Source organism: Lissotriton helveticus, chromosome 3_1, assembly GCF_964261635.1.
Source record: "Lissotriton helveticus chromosome 3_1, aLisHel1.1, whole genome shotgun sequence".
Taxonomy (NCBI): Eukaryota; Metazoa; Chordata; class Amphibia; order Caudata; family Salamandridae; genus Lissotriton; species Lissotriton helveticus.
The window spans coordinates 1,979,459,829-1,979,478,283 of NC_136061.1; the positions used below are offsets into that span (position 1 = coordinate 1,979,459,829).

Genomic DNA, 18,455 nt, shown 5'->3' on the forward strand with positions numbered 1-18,455 from the left:
GCGATTAGCTTCTGCTTGTTTTTACGAGATCAATATTTGATTACTATATAAATTACCTGCTGCCTTAAATGGATAGTCAATTGTTAATTGATATATAGCACAGCATTTACTTCCACCCGTTGGCAGAAACTGGAACACGGATCTATACAAGACTGCTAAAAACTCCCTTTACATTTGTATGGACTGAGAACAAGTTTACTAGCCTCTCGAAATCAAAGATGCTAGGTTGTTATCTAACTTTTGCGCATTAACATCTTCACATATTGCAGGGAACTTTCCAAATAATTTTTTAGAACTTAAATTGCCCTTCAAGTGTAACTTTAGTATTGGGCCTTCTACTCAGATATTTATCTCCTGCATATTGAAGCTGTGTTTCACTAGGTCAGGGAAACTGAAAAAGATTTGAATCTACCTCTTTAAAAGTAGGATTTCTGAACAGGACGGTGGATCACTATGGAATGCTAATATTCCTAAAGTTAAGCACCAAAATAGCCCACATGTAACTGTTCCTATGTTTAGTTTTGAAGTAAAAGGATTCTTTTTATCCCCTGCACTGACAGTTTCGCAGGTCAAAATGCTCTACAAACAATGAAAATAAACATGCTAAATGCTGAACATGTGAGGTGATGAAGCCAAGGAGCACTAACCTCATGGTGATAAATACGAAACCAGGAAGGCCCATGAAGACTTTTCACGCTTGTACAGGGCCACTGGAATCACGCAGCAGGGGAGTAGCACATTTTATGGTAGGATTGACTCAATTATAAAGCAACTAAAGACAAATAATGCAGCATAATGCAGTACATTTTATGATACTATTACCTCGTTTTATAATTTTTACACGCTAACACTATCTGGGCAAAGGTTACTTACTCCTCATTAGTACCAGTCAGAAACCCAAATACAGCTGTAAGCTATAGGAAGGTGGCCAGGCAAACTTTGTGAAGAGCCTTGCACTGCGCAGCAACAAGTACTGCTGCATTTTTAGTAACTTTTGCTCCATTTGGGCTAGATTTTTATTGTTGTTAAAATCTGCAGATTATTATGCAGCAGATGTTGGTTAATGTGGCAAATCCATTATTATGTGGAAAAAGTTACAACCACCAAAATCACTTTATTTCAATGGCTCTGCTCCTGTGCAGTTCATTAAATGGCCATCGCCAGCAATATAAATATATATATATATATTTTTAATCTGCACAGAACGAAAGTAATGGAAATACGGGAAAAGTATCTTGGTAAACACCACTGACTGTTACGCCACACTTACTTGTAACTTCTTGTAGAAAATCCAAACAAGGCCGGCTTGCTGCAGAAATGCTTAAAGAAACAGCCAAGGGCGCCTGACCCTCATAGTTCCGAGTGTTCGTATCTGCCCCATAATTGTACAACATTCGGGCACAAAGCACGTCATCACGAAGCGCAGATAGATGTAAGGGTGTCTGTCCATCTTCCAAGCGCCCCAAGTTTGTGTCTGCACCCCTTTGTAGAAACATGCGGCAGTACGAATGGTTGCTCTTGATCACTGCGTAGCGCAGCAGGAAACCGTTCTGAATGTCAATGTTGGCATTGTGGTCCAACAGGATCTTGACACAGCTGGAGCGCTCACGGATGATGGCCAGCTGCAGCGGAGTCGTGCCCTTGTCACTGAGAGGGTCCACTTCCGCCTTGAACTCTAGCAAAAGCCGGACGAACGAGTCCCTGCCGTAGTGCGCCGCCACGTGCAGCGGAGTCCAGCCATCATTGCTCTTGGCATTGATAATGTCTCTCTTGTACTCGGACTCGAGCATCAGGCGTGCAATCCGTGCCCGGCCATGCATTGCCGCGTAGTGCAGGGCTGTGAAGCCTCCAATCAGATCTTTCACGGTGGGATCCGCTAGAGCGAGGAAGAGAGGAGAAAGTAAACATTAGTAAGGATAGGAATAACATGTTCAAGCTTTGGCAAAACCTCACCATATCAGACTTTTGGCAAGTAACTCAACTTAAGCATTTAGGAGAAGTAAGCTAGGTTGGGGGCTGTGGGCGGGGTAATACTGATCTTCATTTATCATCATTAAATTATTACGCATCAAACTGAGAAAATTAAAGCATGTGGGTATAATATACTTCTTTTCATTGTCTGCCTTACCAAAAAAGGGTTAACAACTCGTAGGTCCTCTGCATGTTAGTGTACGTTTTACCTTTCCTTTTAAGTGTCACACTTTCCAGCAGGCTGTGCAACATGCTTGCCTTTTCCGGTCAGCTTTCTAGCTAATACTGCACCATTACAGTCTTACTGTTAACATTCCAGATTTTTTTTTTAACTAAGTAAGAATTGTTGTTTGTTGGAAACACTTTTAAAATCGGATTAAACACAAATTATATGCGGAACCAGGGGCAAAGGCATCTCCTTTATTTTCTCAGCAGCCAAGAAAACAAACCATAACACCACAGAAAACATGATCAGAAAAACATTGTTAGAACTTTAACACACAAATCCATTAGAAATCAGTCTCAGGAAAACGAGCTTGGCAGTTGCAGTACAGTTTATTAGACCGATAATTTAATACAATGAGACAGGTCGGACAAAAGCACCATATTTTCTACATATTATTTTACCAGTATCTGACCCTCACAAGAGAGCATGTGAGCGGACTCTGGGGTTGCTGGACCCTGGCGCCAAAGGCGCGCCAAAGGCAAGCATGTCTGCGCCCGTCGTGCCAGACCGCTACCAGGACCCCTGCCCGTTTCTCTAAAACTACAGGTAACTCAACCTTGGCTAGAGCAGATAATGGCAAAACTCCACTACTCAAGCCAAGAGCTTAAATTATTAAATAAACCCCTCACTGCCACTGTACCCAAGGGCCTTCTAGCTACCTCTGCGTATACTGCCACTCCCAAAGTAGACATTGAAACTATTCTCAATAAGTCAGTCTCTCTCCCTGCACCTCAATTAAATAATGTTACAGACACCACCGAGATCCCTAAACAACTAAAAGGGCTTTATTTTAATTCCAGTTAAACTCCAAAACACGCACTGGAAATATGGAGCCTTCTTGACATAGAAAAGCCAGATATTTGTTTCATTACCGAAACTTGGCTCCACTAACAAGCCTCCCCTGATGTGGCAACTGCGTTTTCTCCAGAATACCATCCAAGCAGACTAGACAGAAACGTCAAAAGAGGAGGCGGTATCACAATAGCCACCAAGGCGGGACTAGAGGTCACCACACTAGAGACCTTTACCAAAGAAATGAATGAAATGTGCATTTTCAGAATAAAAATGCAACCTAAGGGAACCTGGAGAGGAGCCCTAGTGTACAGACCTCTATGCCAGAAAACTAATTTTATAAACCAGCTACTCTAGACAATTGCCCCACATGTATTAGCTGCTGATAACTTTCTCCTCATTGGAAATTTTAATTACCATGCGGAATTGCTTTCTGACCCTGACACAAGTCAACTGATAACTAACCTGAACACATTGGGACTAGTCCAAATGGTGGTGGGACCTACCCACTCGGCAGGGCATACTTTTGATCTTCTGTTTACTAACAGCCAGTGTGGGAGTTGAGTCCCCCCTCCCTCTGCTCCGGTATGATCATAACCTGCTGAAATTCTCCCTACCAATAGCCACCACTATAAACTACCTTAGTAGTGGACCCACCTGGAGAAGGCCTTGGCGGAAAGTCACTTCTGTGACCGTTTCAGCTCATCTTAACCCCCCCGTCTATATCCTACACCGAGAATATCGATCATGCAGTAACAGCCTTTGGGGACACAATCACATTGGCTTTGAACACCGTGGCTCCTCTGTCAAGGGTCAAGCTCAAGCCTAGGGCATCACCCTGGTTTACAGAATCACTGAAAATTGAAAAACTGTCTAGCAGGAATGCTGAGCGTAAATGGAGAAAAACAAAGACTAGTGAAGATAGACAAACATATAAGCATATCCACCAAGGCTACTTAGATAACATCAGACATGCCAAAAAGTTGTATCTTATTAACAGGATTAACAAAGCTGCCAATTCCAACAAGGAGCTTTATAAAATATTAAAGGAATTTACTACTCCTCCTCTTCCGGGTCAGCCCTGTAACACATCTTCGCAAGAAGTGGAGAAGTGTGGCACACTGGTTAGAAGCGGCAGACCCTGAAGCAGAGGTCGGCCCGGGACCAGGGTTCAATTCCCGACGCGGCAGGGTCTTGGGTCAATGTCCGCGGACTCGATAATTCTCGCTTAGGTGCCTACGCTAACCATGGGTCCCACTCTGCAACTCTGGGCAATAGCTTGTTTAATCTCCACAACGGCCCCAGCAACGCCGGGGATGCCTGGCTTCCCCTTGGGGTGCCCTCTCACAGGGAAAGCCAGGACGGGTTCCCCAGCTGTATACAGCGCCAGGACGCCACGTAACGAGGTAACAGTGCGCTTTACAAGTATACATACATTACATTACATTACAAGAATGGGTAGACACACTGTCAACTTTTTTTGAAGAAAAGATTATAACAATTCATAGTTCCTTTCCATACCATGACACCAAAAATCCTGATAGCAACTCTGACATTAACCTCAACCCCACCTTTCCTCTTTTACTGGAGTTCACCGTACTTACCCCAGACGAAGTTTCAACCGCTCTGGCAAAGATCAAATCGGGTTCTCTAGTGGACCTGGTCTCACCCTGCTTCTTTTCAACTATTTCCCCCTTGCTCATCAGTAATCTTGCAGACTTAATTAATATGTCATTAGCACAAGCAGCAATCCCTGTTAGATGGAAAGCAGCGCGTGTCAAGCCAATTTAAAAAAAAAAACCTGCTGACCCTAAGGTACCTATCAACTACAGCCTCATTTCTTTGCTTCCCTATTTTGGAAAGGTACTAGAGTCCTTGGTCAACAAGCAGCTTACCACCCATCTGGAGAGTCATGGACTGTTGGACCCATCAGTCGGGGTTCAGGGCTGCTCATAGCACTGAAACCTCGCTGGTGGAGGTTGTAGACAACATTAGGCTGGCCTTGGACAGCAGGTAGTCAGCGATGCTCGTCCTGTTAGATCGGTTAGCCGCCTTCGACACCATCTCCCATAGTATTTTAGAACAGCAGCTCTGGGAGATGGGGGTCAGGAGTGTGGCATTGGACTGGTTCAGAAATTATCTAACTGATCTAACCACCACCATACAAATGGGCACCCTGGCCTCCTGCAGTCGGTCTGTAAACATAGGAGTCCCTTAAAGCTCCATCTTAAGTCCCATGCTTTTCAACCTGTACGAGACACCCTTGGCCAGGGTGATCAGGTCCTACTGTTTTGTAGTGGTGTCATATGCTGATGACACCCAGCTATTGATTACCCAGGGCCAGATTCCACAGACGCAGTGATCAGTTTTGAAAACCGCATGACCCATATCGACAACTGGTTGAGTACCAATCACCTACAACTTAATGGAAGTAAGATACAGGTTATTCTTTTTGGTAAGGCTAACAAATCCAGTGACTGGTGCCCTCAGACTCTGGGCCCCGTCCTTCTCCCAAACCCGTGGTGCGGAACCTCGGAGTGATGATTGACAATCAGCTGTCAATGAAAAGCCATATAAATCACGTAATCAGCATCTGTTATAACATTACGCGTAATCTACGCAAAATCTTCAAATGGATCCCCACCGAATCTAGGAAACCACATGTCCAGGGACAAATCATAAGTCATATTGACTATGGAAATGCCCTGTTGGCCTCCATAAATGAGGAGCTCTATTCCAAGCTTCAAGTCTTGCAAAATACTGCTGCTAGACTAGTATTCAACCTTCCATCAAGAGCCCTATCAGTGCCTAGTCTGAAGACCCTTCATTGGCTTCTCATCAGGAAACAAATCCACTTCAAAATTCTCTGTATTGGTCATAAGAACAAGTATGGGAATGGGCCAAGGTAATTTGCTAAAAAACTTAGCTGGTATCAGCTGAACAGGACGCTTAGGTCAAGTGCTAAATATCTCCTTACCCCTCGCAGAATCCGCACCGCCAGGAACGGTGGTAGATCTTTCTCCTTCCTTGCACCTGCTTTCTGGAATAAGTTTCCATCACATCTCCTCTCCATCGCTGACCATAAGCTATTCCGCAGGGAATCAAAAACCTGGTTATTTGACCATCTATAAGTCCTGTATATCTGACCACCAGTCTTTATGGAGTTTACGCTAGCGCCATGAGACCTCAGGGTGATATGCTTAATAAATCCCTCTGACTTGACTAGATTTAATTTTGCCCACCTGTTTTCTGCTGCAAATCGCCGACTCCTGGTCAGCCATCTCCCCCCGCATGAAGGGATATTTAAACCAGCAGAAAGCTTGTCCGCACAGCTCTGCTGAGTGGGCTTGGATCTGCTCACCTAATTTTAATTTCCTTTCCGTGTCGCACGCCTAGTGCACATTTGAGGAGGTGCCTGGCTCCTCACTACATCTGCACCATATTGGAAGGGGTTATATCCTATTTTAATCACTTCATGCTTTCTTATTCCTCACTTTTGATTTAGCTGGATTTGTGTTAACAGTATCTCTCCCTCACAGAGGAGTCTGTGAGTGGATTGTGGGGTTGCTGGATGCTGGTTAGATTTTATGTTGTCCGCCTATTTTCACTTCTCGGCTGCAAAGCGCTGGCTCCTGGTCAAGACCCTCCTGCATGGAGGGATATTTAAACCAGCAGAGAGTGCTGCAGCACTGCCGGCATGCCAAGGGAGCACCTAAGGCAAGCCAGTCTGCGCGTGATCGCGCCTGCCTCCCTGCCAGTTTTGACCCTAGACCCTAGAATATCCTACTCAGCAGAAACGTCTCTGTGCCTTCAACTCGAAATGTAAGAGTTAGGAAGTTGTCATTTAGATCCTTTGCTGCTTTTTCAAAACCCTAATGCAACCTGCTAGGGCTGAGGTGTTCATATAGTAAACCCAGAGCTGTGGGCCAGAAATACAGTAAAGATAGCTATCAACATCAAGACGAAACCCACAAACAATAGCAGATGCTTTAATAACAAAATCTGCTGTGCTCTTATAAACGCCAGATCACTGATTAAACATACAACTGAATTTGCAGGTTTTGTAGATAGCAAACAGCTGGATATAATATATGTGACTAAGACTTGGGCAGATCAATCCTATGGTCCCAACCTGATGGCACCAATTCCGCCTCAATACTCCATGTATCGTTTAGACAGACCTCAAACGAGGTGGAGGACTGTCGGCCATTTTCGAGCCAGCCTCAAGGCCTGAATGCGAGGAACTTATTTTGAATAAAGAACTTACTAAAACACAATCCTTTAATGCACTACTAATTTATCACCCACCTGACCCCAGGAATATCTTTTCACAGACAGTATGTTATGTTAACTGCAATTTATATAGCTCAAAATCACCAACGGTCTCTAAGCGCTTGTGAGGGAAGACAGAGCAAGAATCAGGGTTATCCATCCCAGTTGCCTACTCGGTCAGGGCTTAGCTTGTCCAAAAGCCTGTATAAACAAGAAGGTCTTTAGTTTCCTTCTAATGGGAAGTAGAGTGGCTTCCCAATGCAGCCTCTCCGGCAGCTTGTTCCAAAGCTGGGGATTCACAAACTAAAAAGCCCGCCTCCCCACAGTGACTTTGTCAAACTGTGGGCAAGACAACAGACTTGCCTCAGACGATCGGAGGCATCGTCCTGGCATGTAACTCTTTAAACGGTCCTTGACGTAGTCCGGTGCTGTCCCATGCAGAGTCCTGTGCGCGATACACAAACTCTTAAACCTGGCCCTCTGCTTGATTGGGAGCCAGTGTAATTGTTGCAGCAACGGTGTACCATGCAATCTTCTAGGGAACTTGAAAATCAATCTGGCTGCATCTTTCATGACCGCTTAAAGATTCCGTACAAGTTTGTCACGTAGCACAATGTATAGTGCGTTACAATAGTCCAGTCATGACACGATTAGTGCAGACACCACAGTGCGCATTGTAGACCGGAGGGGTACAAGTTTCTGAAGTTGCCTCATAAGGCCCGCACAATTCCCTACCACAGTGGCCACCTGGTTATTCAGCGTTAGCTTAGTGTCCAGCTTAATGCCGAAGCTCTTTACAACTGACACTGGTGTCGGAGAGGTGCCTAGCTCTTGTGGCCATAAGGAGGTGGACCAGGGGTTGCGCCTTGTGGTGATAACTAGCACCTCAGTCTTATCAGGATTTACTTTAAGTGAATTAGTAGTCATCCAGTTCATAGTAAACCTGAGAACATTCTGTACGTTGGACTGTGCCTGTGAGGAATTGTCGATCTACAGGATTAGTTGTGCATCGTCAGTGCATCGTCAGTGCAATTGAACACTTGACATTCTAGTTTGCTAGTGCTGTCACAAGTGGCTGAAGGTAGATGTTGAAAAGCAGGGGGGACAATGCAGAACCCTGCGGGACACCACAAGACAACGCGCCTTTCCTGGACACACAATCCCCCAGATCATTCAAGAAAGATGCAATACATTGATACACAGTACCGGAGATTATAAACCCCTGGATACAGGACAGCAGCTGTGCATGGTTCACCGTGTCAAACGTAGCTATAAGATCCAGTAGAATCAGTGCTGACAATTTCTTCCTATCGGCTGCACGCCTCATCTCACCCAGCACCAAGAGCATCACTAGCTCTGTACTGTGGTGGGCCCTGAAGCCTGCTTGCCGCACATGGAGCAGCTGGTGTTCATCTAAGAAAGACAAGAGCGTTCTAAGCATGTGTTGCTCCACTACCTTGGCCAGGAAGGGGAGCAAGGATATTGGTCGATAGTTCCTCATGTTGTTAGTATCTGCCCCCGCTTTCTTCAGTAGCGGGGTCACATGCTTCCTTAAAGTTAAGTGGAACCTTCCCAGTTGCCAGGGACAGGTTTAGCAAGGAGAGCAGCTCCGATCCCATCACAGGGGGAATCATTTTGAACACCTTAGGTAGGGCAAGGGTCTTCTGGTGACCCTCATTTCACTTTGGCCATAACATGTGCTAGGGAGCCCGAGTCTAATATTGGAAAAACGGAGAGCTTTCCACCCTGAAAGTCCAGTGGTACCTCTACTAACAGAGGGCATGGGTTTAAATGGGTGTTACCTATTTCTGTTAGGCTATCCTTCACTTTTGTTAGGAAGAAGACCTGTATCTTATTGCAGTCAGCCAAGTTGGCAACAGCCTTTTGTTCATGCTTTTGGCTCGGCTCTCTCAACACATTAAAGGTCTCCTTCTGAGTGTCATTAAGGTTAGTTAATTTCCTCTTAGTTCCTCTGTATACCACGGGGCACCCCTAACTCTGTTCGCTACTCTTATCCTCTGTGCAGGGGCCACTTTGTCACTGGCTTTCCTCAGCCGGCTTGTGAGCCTCTCGTACTCCAGATCCATCATCTGTCTCCCTGGGTATGCGGAATCATACAATGCGCCCCCTCTATTTTATGCCACTTCTGTACCGTCCTCCATACTGGAGGTGGATACTTAAGCCGGCTGGGCAGAGGGATCATAAAAGCTTTAAAAAGTACGAGATGTCTAAAAATCTGACCTCCCCTGGAGCAAACTAACTGGTCATCCCTGGGTTTAAACGGACCAACTGTGGAGGCAGACGTTTTGTGCTTTGCACACCCAAGGTCTGGAACGAACTGCCATCCTACCATGAGAGCCAGTCCTAATTTACTATCCTTTAGGAAGGTACTTAAAACATGGCTTTTTGTTTAGCTTAGTGCCGTTTCTCAGTCCACTTAACAGAGCTAGCGCCAAGACACCTCAGGGTATTCGTGCACTCAAAAAGTTTCATTAACCTAACATCTGCATTGCTAACACTTAGGATTTTTAGCAGGCTTGACGTGATCAAAACAATGGATCATGAGTTATATTCCACGTGAACGTGTCGGCTGTCAGAGAGTGCCATATTACAAAGAACAATACCTGGGTGATCACTACAGACTACTCATGTTATTTAAGTAAAGTGCATAATTGGGGGGGGGGGGGGTCAATTTTGTGGTGTAAAATGACTGCGGAGATGGTCAAAACATGTCACCTTAGGCCACAATAAAAGCCATCTGGAATTGGAAGCAAACCCAAGCATGTTGGTGCCAGTTTAAAAAATTGAACATCTGTGTGGAATTTCTATATATTTATATCTACACATATGTATACACATATACATATATATCATTTGCTTCTGCTTCATGTTACATTTCACTTGTATTCCAGACAACTAATGTTGCCTTTACTTTCTTACGTTTCAGGTTTGACCTTCTATAGATGGATGTGAACTCGCAAGCCTGCACTATTTCCCAGCAAAGAACTACTGAAGGGCTAAAGTATCACTTGCATGAAGTGGGACCTGGAGGTAAATCTCACTCCTATAAGAACTTTAACGCAGTCAGTGAATTTTGCAAATTGAACAGACTATGTGACTCTACTTTGAAGTAGCCACAACTGTTGAAGATAAAAATATAAGACACAAGGCCACTGACTTACAGGATACTGCTTTTGTAGCAAGCATAGCTGCTTGAGATTGATCAAATAATGGCATGTACCACATGGATTGGCTCACAGTATTTAAAAATTGTCATTGATCACTCATGAAAAAATGAAAAAAACGCTGATGGAAGAAAACATGATGGAGGCGTGGGTTTCTTTGAGCTTATCAACCTCATAGAAACTCAGTAGAAGAAATGTTTTCTGCTTCAAGATGTCTGAGCTGCGTCACAAGTATGTAGATCGTCTTGTGGCACTTGAAGTTCATAAGGAGGTCAAAGTAGTCCGCTTCAAGAAAAAGGTTATTGGCTACTTTCCACAGGGCAGAGTTGAAAATGATGGAAAGCATTTTGTGCTTATTTTCAACCAAGGCATGAACCAAATGCTTAAACATGCTTTTTCAGATTATGAAGGAGATGCGGCCCTATTGGCAAAAGCATAATTCCAGAAGACATCTTTGGATCTGATAGATTTCACTTCAATTCCACCTTTCCACCAAACCGTCATAATCACTCTGTACCAACAACATTGAAAATGCTTGTTTTAATGTTGATGAATGTTGATGATCTGGCATCAACAGCCAAGACTCGCACAAATCCTAGGAACTTACCATCTCCCAAGCAATCCTGTTCAACTGCAAGAAGACAACAACATCTGGGTTCCAATCTCGCAATTCTTCATTTGAACCACCACTTCGGTTGTACATAGGGCTGAATGAGCACCCCATGACACGGTTAAGAAAATTGATAAGTGAATACCAAAGATTATGACAAGGTCTGTGAGGATCTGCTAAGACAACAGGAACTACACCCCTTTGACTATGGATCCCACCGTGAATCTAACCAAGAAGATCACCGCTCTAGTGAGACAAGCAGAAGAAAGAGGCCATCTGTCCAAAAATGAAGCAGACTTTCTGGACAGTAGCAGTGATGTGATTCCATACTTTTACACACTGCCCAAGATGCATAAAAATAGGCTCCCTCCCCCTGGACGACCTATAGTATCAGGAATAGGTTCTCTCCTGGAACCTTTATCCAGATTTTGTGATCAATTTCTCAAACCACTTGTGCAGTCGACCCCAACCTGCCTGAGAGACACCAAAAGCTTATTACAGCTCCTACTTGACATCACCTTTGTAGAAAACTCCATTACACTGGTGACGTTGGATGTTGAGAGTCTCTATACGAGCATCCCCCAGGACGATACCATCAGAGTCCTGGAGGAGTCACTTAACTCAATTGACTGGAATTACCAAACACCAAAATCATTCATAATCCAGTGCGCCACTATAGCCCTCAAAGAGAACTATTTTTCTTTCAAGAATCAATTGTTCCTCCAATGCTCAGGTACATCTATGGGCAGTACATTTGCCCCGAGTGTAGCTGGACTCTATGTGGCAGATTTTGAGTCTAAATACATCTTACCTGCATCCGCAGAATTCGCAGCTTCCATACTTTTATGGAAGCGTTACATTGATGACATTTTGCTATTGTGGACAGGGAATGATAGTGCCCTTCAATCATTCCTGACATGGATCAATACCCTTGACCACAACCTCAGGTTCACACATACCACCAGTAAAACTGAAATTATCTTCCTCGATGTAGTGATCTCTGTTTCCGGTACGAGCTTAACCACGAAAACCCATCACAAACCCACAGCTAAAAACAATTTACTAGAGTTCCCTAGTTTCCACCCCCGCCCTCTGAAGGAGAATTTACCATACGGGCAATATTTAAGACTGAGAAGAAATTGTAGTACTCTAAAAGATTTTAAAGAGCAGTCCTCTGGACTAACTGAAAAATTGAAAGATAGAGGTTACCCAGCCTCAACTCTCAATAAGGGTTTCAAGAGAGCACGGAATCAGCAAAGATGTGCTCTGTTGGAAGAGAAAACCAACACTCAAGATGAAATACCACTCACATGTGTGACCACTTTTAACAGTCTGTCCAACGTCATGAAAAAGAGCATAAACAAGCATTGGAACATCATTAAATCTACCAAAAAAGACTGGGAGAAGCCTCTTTTTTCCTTTAAGAAAGGCCGGAGTCTCAAAGACGCCCTGGTCCACACTCGCCCCAAAGAAAGGATCCCCCCACGAATCCCTTCAGTCACGGTGGCATGGGGTCTACCTCCAGTCATAGGGCATTACCCCTGCACAGATTGTAGTGTGTGCCACCTTACAGAGGCATCGAAAACACTCAACTTAGAGCAAGGGAAGATCTGGACTCAGGTGTCACACACAAATTGCAACTCAACTAATGTTGTGTACCTAATCACTTGTCCCTGCGCCTTACGATATGTAAGCATGACCACTCGCAAAATAAAACAGCGTATTTGTGAGCATCGGAGCAATATTAGATGCAAAAAAACAACGACTAAGTTGAGCCGACATTTCCTGTCAAACAATCATACGACCAATGACATGAGATGGACCATTATAGAGGTAATCACTGGTACCACTAACATCACAAGCAGGCTGTTTGAGAAAGAACAACGTTGGATCTATCGCTTGGGAACCAATCTAGTTGGATTGAACAATGATATCCCATGGAACACAGTACTGAGATAAATAGTGGACGGCAGAACTCCCGATTACTGCAGGCTGATTCCAATTCATTGCTTTTCTTATGAATTTATGCAAATAGAGTTCCTTTCTCTCCCCCCTTTTTTCCCCCCTGCATAGCTGTGTGGTGACTAAACAGGGTCGAACTATGACTACTTTGATCAGCCCCTTTCTCCTTGCACCGGCTTCTGGACTTTATGTCTACTAACAATTAGACCAAGCCAACCTAGGGTAATCCGCCCCCTCTTTTCTATCACTTTGCAGCACTTTCCCCTCACTCGATAATGGGGTCTCTAGCCTGCAGCACGGCTTTGCTATCTTGGCGTCTTGATTTAATAAAGCTTTAACCTTTGTTTCCATCAGCAAGTAGCGTACCGGTCACTATAGCAACATCCGTCTCCTTGCTCCGATTGGCCGCTGCTAACCAAGCCTCAATTTCAGTACGACCACTCCCACCGGCGTCTGACCAGTGCGTTCCAAGCCTCGCTCCGGCCTAACCACACCCACCCGGATGTGCACGGAACGACGATGAATGCTTTTTAAACACACTAACCGGCCCCGCTCTCCATCGTCGGGGTCCTGTTCAGAGGGCAAGCTAGGTGCCTAAGCGGGTGGCGAGCGTTGAGGGCGTGAGTTTCTGACACGATTCCATACAACGCGACCTACACGATCGAGCTAAGTACACCTATCCTAATGTATTCAAACCTCTGCCTTCTTTCTACAGGGTGTGCCAGGTACGCTCCTACCCCCCTCCCGAGACCCATGATGCAGCTAGCGCCATAATTTAAAGTGAGATAACGGTTTGAGGTTACGAACTGTTCGGTGGGGTCACTGACCTTTTGTCCATTGATCCTTCCTATGGAGTACTTTTATTTGTATTTTTAAATGCCCTTTAGCCATTTAGCGTATTCTAAGCACTCATTTGCCACTCCACTTCCCAGAGTTAGTGGTATCATCCCTACAGGGTTATATGGATGGTGATAACTTTAGTGTTTATTTGCTGACACTATTTTTGCCACAGTTTGGAGCACTCTGGACAAACGACTTGACCTATACCTACCATTAATTGTGTGTATGTCTTTTATGTTTGTCTGTGTTTCTTTCTTTTACAGGTGCAGATACACTCCTAAATCAGGAGTTTTTGGAACGGGCTATTAGCTCTTCCTCCTTTGTCTTTTTGCACTTTATCACTATTTTTACTTTTCACTTTCACGTCCCCAGGTTAGGGTGGACGATTAGAGAGTCCATACCGCCGGGGTTCACACTAGTCCTGATGAATGCCTAGGTAAATGAACACCACTTTAAAGGCTGAAACATGTTGACTGACTTAACGTAATCTCTGAATTAAACCAAACCATTACCTTTGGCTTTAAATTCTGACACATAGGAACCTTTTAACCGTGTCATAGGGATCTACTAATAAAAGTTTTTTTGAGATACTCTTTAGACACTTTTTATTTATATTCCTCCCGGCACGCCCGCTCACACAACCAGCTCCGCAGTCTTCTGGCGTCGTAGCACACCAAAGAGGCACTCGTCCTCTGAGGTGGGGCCCTATGATGAAGCATGACACTGACTAGGTCGGTGTGTGAGGGATTTCCTATCCACCCAAATTGGGTGTGCAAACTCCTTCTTTACATGGCTCCGTCTCTGTGGCTTCTGAGACACATTTAACCTCTCTTCTTTTGTTTATATATTTTTTTAACCTAACATCTGCATTGCTAACACTTAGGATTTTTAGCAGGCTTGACGTGATCAAAACAATAGATCATGAGTTATATTCCACGTGAACGTGTCGGCTGTCAGAGAGTGCCATATTACAAAGAACAATACCTGGGTGATCACTACAGACTACTCATGTTATTTAAGTAAAGTGCATAATTGGGGGGGGGGGTCAATTGTGTGGTTGTGTGGTGTAAAATGACTGCGGAGATGGTCAAAACGCGTCACCTTAGGCCACAATAAAAGCCATCTGGAATTGGAAGCAAACCCAAGCATGTTGGTGCCAGTTTAAAAAATTGAACATCTGTGTGGAATTTCTATATATTTATATCTACACATATGTATACACATATACATATATGTCATTTGCTTCTGCTTCATGTTAAATTTCACTTGTTTTCCAGACAACTAATGTTGCCTTTACTTTCTGTACGTTTCAGGTTTGACCTTCTATAGATGGATGTGAACTCGCAAGCCTGCACTATTTCCCAGCAAAGAACTACTGAAGGGCTGAAGTATCACTTGCATGAAGTGGGACCTGGAGGTAAATCTCACTCATATAAGAACTTTAACGCAGTCAGTGAATTTTGCAAATTGAACAGACTATGTGACTCTACTTTGAAGTAGCCACAACTGTTGAAGATAAAAATATAAGACACAAGGCCACTGACTTACAGGATACTGCTTTTGTAGCAAGCATAGCTGCTTGAGATTGATCAAATAATGGCATGTACCACATGGATTGGCTCACAGTATTCAAAAATTGTCATTGATCACTCATGAAAAAAAGAAAAAAACGCTGATGGAGGTAAGATGGAAGAAAAGATGATGGAGGCGTGGGTTTCTTTGAGCTTATCAACCTCGTAGAAACTCAGTAGAAGAAATGTTTTCTGCTTCAAGATGTCTGAGCTGCGTCACAAGTATGCAGATCGTCTTGTGGCACTTGAAGTTCATAAGGAGGTCAAAGTAGTCCGCTTCAAGAAAAAGGTTATTGGCTACTTTCCACAGGGCAGAGTGCAAAATGATGGAAAGCATTTTGTGCTTATTTTCAACCAAGGCATGAACCAAATGCTTAAACATGCTTTTTCAGATTATGAAGGAGATGCGGCCATATTGGCAAAAGCATAATTCCAGAAGACATCTTTGGATCTGATAGATTTCACTTCAATTCCACCTTTCCACCAAACCGTCATAATCACTCTGTACCAACAACATTGAAAATGCTTGTTTTAATGTTGCTGATCTGGCATCAACAGCCAAGACTCGCACAAATCCTAGGAACTTACCATCTCCCAAGCAATCCTGTTCAACTGCAAGAAGACAACATCATCTGTGGTACAATCTCGCAATTCTTTGTTATTTGAACCACCACTTCCGTTGTACATAGGGCTGAATGTGCATCCCATGACACGGTCAAGAAAATTGATAAGTGACCTGCACAGTTTAGGAATTGGCATCAGTTACCACAGCGTTCTTTAGATGGAAATTCAGCTAGCAACTGCTTTTTCACAGAAAACACAGAGCGGGAGTTGTGTGCCAATTTAAGCAGTGAACTGGGCTTTTCACAATTGGTGCAATGGACAATCTTGATCACAACCCTTCAAGCATTTCTGACAAGGGTTCTTTCCATGGCACAGGGATCAGCAACTTTTAGACACATCAGTCTCAAACCTACGACAGACTAGAGATGCTATCACTCTTCCTGCAGAGACTAAGAGAAAGAATGTATCTTTGCCTGACAGCTTCACCACTGTACCGGCAGAAGCTCTGAAAGCATCTACAGTTGAGGTGCCAAAAATCAACACGACAAAGGTAGTGTCATGCCCCGAATTCCCTACAACACTGCACCTTTAAATCTACCGCTATTTAAGTCACCAAGACTCTCGGAGCGACGCTTTACGTTCTTGCGTCTAGCTCCGTTGTTTTGGTGTTTCGTCCTGTCCCTGTTTGCCTAACTTCCTGTTTTGTGATTCCGGCTCTGATGATCACGTTGTGGGAGTGTTTCCGGCCTTCGCGCTCGTGTGCGGGCCCGGCTTTCCTTCTTCCCACAGTGTTCTTGAGTTTAGCGGGCATCTCTATTCCTGACGTCCGCTTTCGTTTCGTAACAGTTTGCTCTGTAACGTGGACGCTACCCTTTTCCTGGAGTCCCGCCCGGTGGCCGGGTTCTTCCCCGCCATCCGGCTGGGCTCAGCCTCAGTCCTTGGTCATCCTTGTTGCTCCGCCCGGCGGCCGGGCTTGGTCTCCGCCGTCCGGCTGGGCGCCTCTTCAGTCCTCCCCCCTTACCGGAGTCGCTTCGCCCGGCAGCCGGGCTTGTTCTCCGCCGTCCGGCTGGGCAGCACTTTGGCCCCTTAGCTAGTTGGGTTCCTTTCCTGCTCCGTTTATTTTCTTACACCCTGGTGCTCCGCCCGGCGGCCAGGCTTGTTCTCCGCCATCCGGCTGGGCACTTATTTCCCTTCATAATTTTTTCTTCACTCTATGCTGTATCCCTATTGGCCACATCATCGTTTCTACCCATTCCTTGGCCAGCCTCACATGTGTTCTGGGATTCTTGCGTGGACCTGAGTGGGGTGCAGAATTCAACCTTCACGACTTAGAATCACGGTAACAGCGCTATGCGCTGCATACATATGTTGGCTAATGTTATGACTCTAATAGAAACCTGAATGTATGTCTTGTTTCATAGATTTCCATGCAAAGATCAGTGGTGTTGGCATCAGTTCATTGTCATATCCATCAGAATAGTGGATGTTTTCCAGAAGTCTTCTACATTATACAGAGTGAGAGTTTTATACGTTGGATTCTTGACACTTATGTGTACAGGGTCAGAAGAAAGTGTTTACTATTATTTTTCTGTCATCTTTGTAACAGCTCAAGACGAACTCCTACAATTATCCCACATATCAGTTCTGCGACATAGACAAAACAAATGTGGTATGTAGTGGTCATATACATAATATAGACAGGGTTTATATGTGTATTGTATTTAACCTAGATAGATCGTATATTTCTTTACAGCCCACCTGTTGCCAAGAGTCCATTCTGAGTGTCCACGCATCCACTCCGAAGACCACCGTCAAGCTCCTTATTTCTCCCCCAACCTTTCCTTGTTTTGTCTCCCTGTTTTCCCCTGGCGAGCCTTTCGATACTCTAGTGTTTGATAGAGTCCGAAGGCCGTAGGGGAAGGCTGTGGAATATTCTTCGGATTCCTGACGCTGACGCTCCTGCGGAACCTGCTTGGAATTCATTACAGGTAGTTCTGGGAGATATGGTTGAAGCAATAAAGCATGAATAACTGTGGATTAATTCATCTCTCCAACTGATTGAGAAGGAGAAGCTAGAAAATGGAGACAGTCTGGCATGGTCAGCCTACAATGCGTCCTATCAGACAGAGCCATCTTTGAATGAAGAGAATTCTCTTTCACAGCTTCTGCCTCTCTACTATGAGAAGACAGCTTCAACTGCCATAATCAAGCATGGCATGGATGTTGTTCGTCAGTCAACAAAGTTCCTCAAGCCCATTCAGCTACCAGTAGTTGAAATGGATGCTCCTCTGTTATGGCAAACTACACACAGTAGAAGTGGCCCAAGAGGCAAGGAGAAGACAAGTTTGTGGTGAAGTTTGGTGGCCTCCACATAGAGTTAGCTGTTTGGAAAACCACTGGCATATACTTGTAAGATTCTGGGCGTACAAAGGATCTGAAACAAGCAGGAACAGCCCATTTTT

At 44.5% G+C, this 18,455-nt stretch overlaps 1 protein-coding gene across 4 annotated transcripts in view; it reads right to left on the reverse strand.

Moving 5' to 3' along the window:
* ASB7 (ankyrin repeat and SOCS box containing 7) overlaps nucleotides 1-18,455 on the reverse strand; it is a 313,217-nt gene that overhangs the window by 52,697 nt on the left and 242,065 nt on the right. For all 4 annotated transcript variants that reach the window (XM_078683104.1, XM_078683105.1, XM_078683106.1 and 1 more), the window contains one exon: nucleotides 1,271-1,876. In XM_078683104.1, coding sequence (XP_078539230.1) covers nucleotides 1,271-1,876 — 606 coding nt within the window. The remainder of the gene's footprint in view (nucleotides 1-1,270; nucleotides 1,877-18,455) is intronic.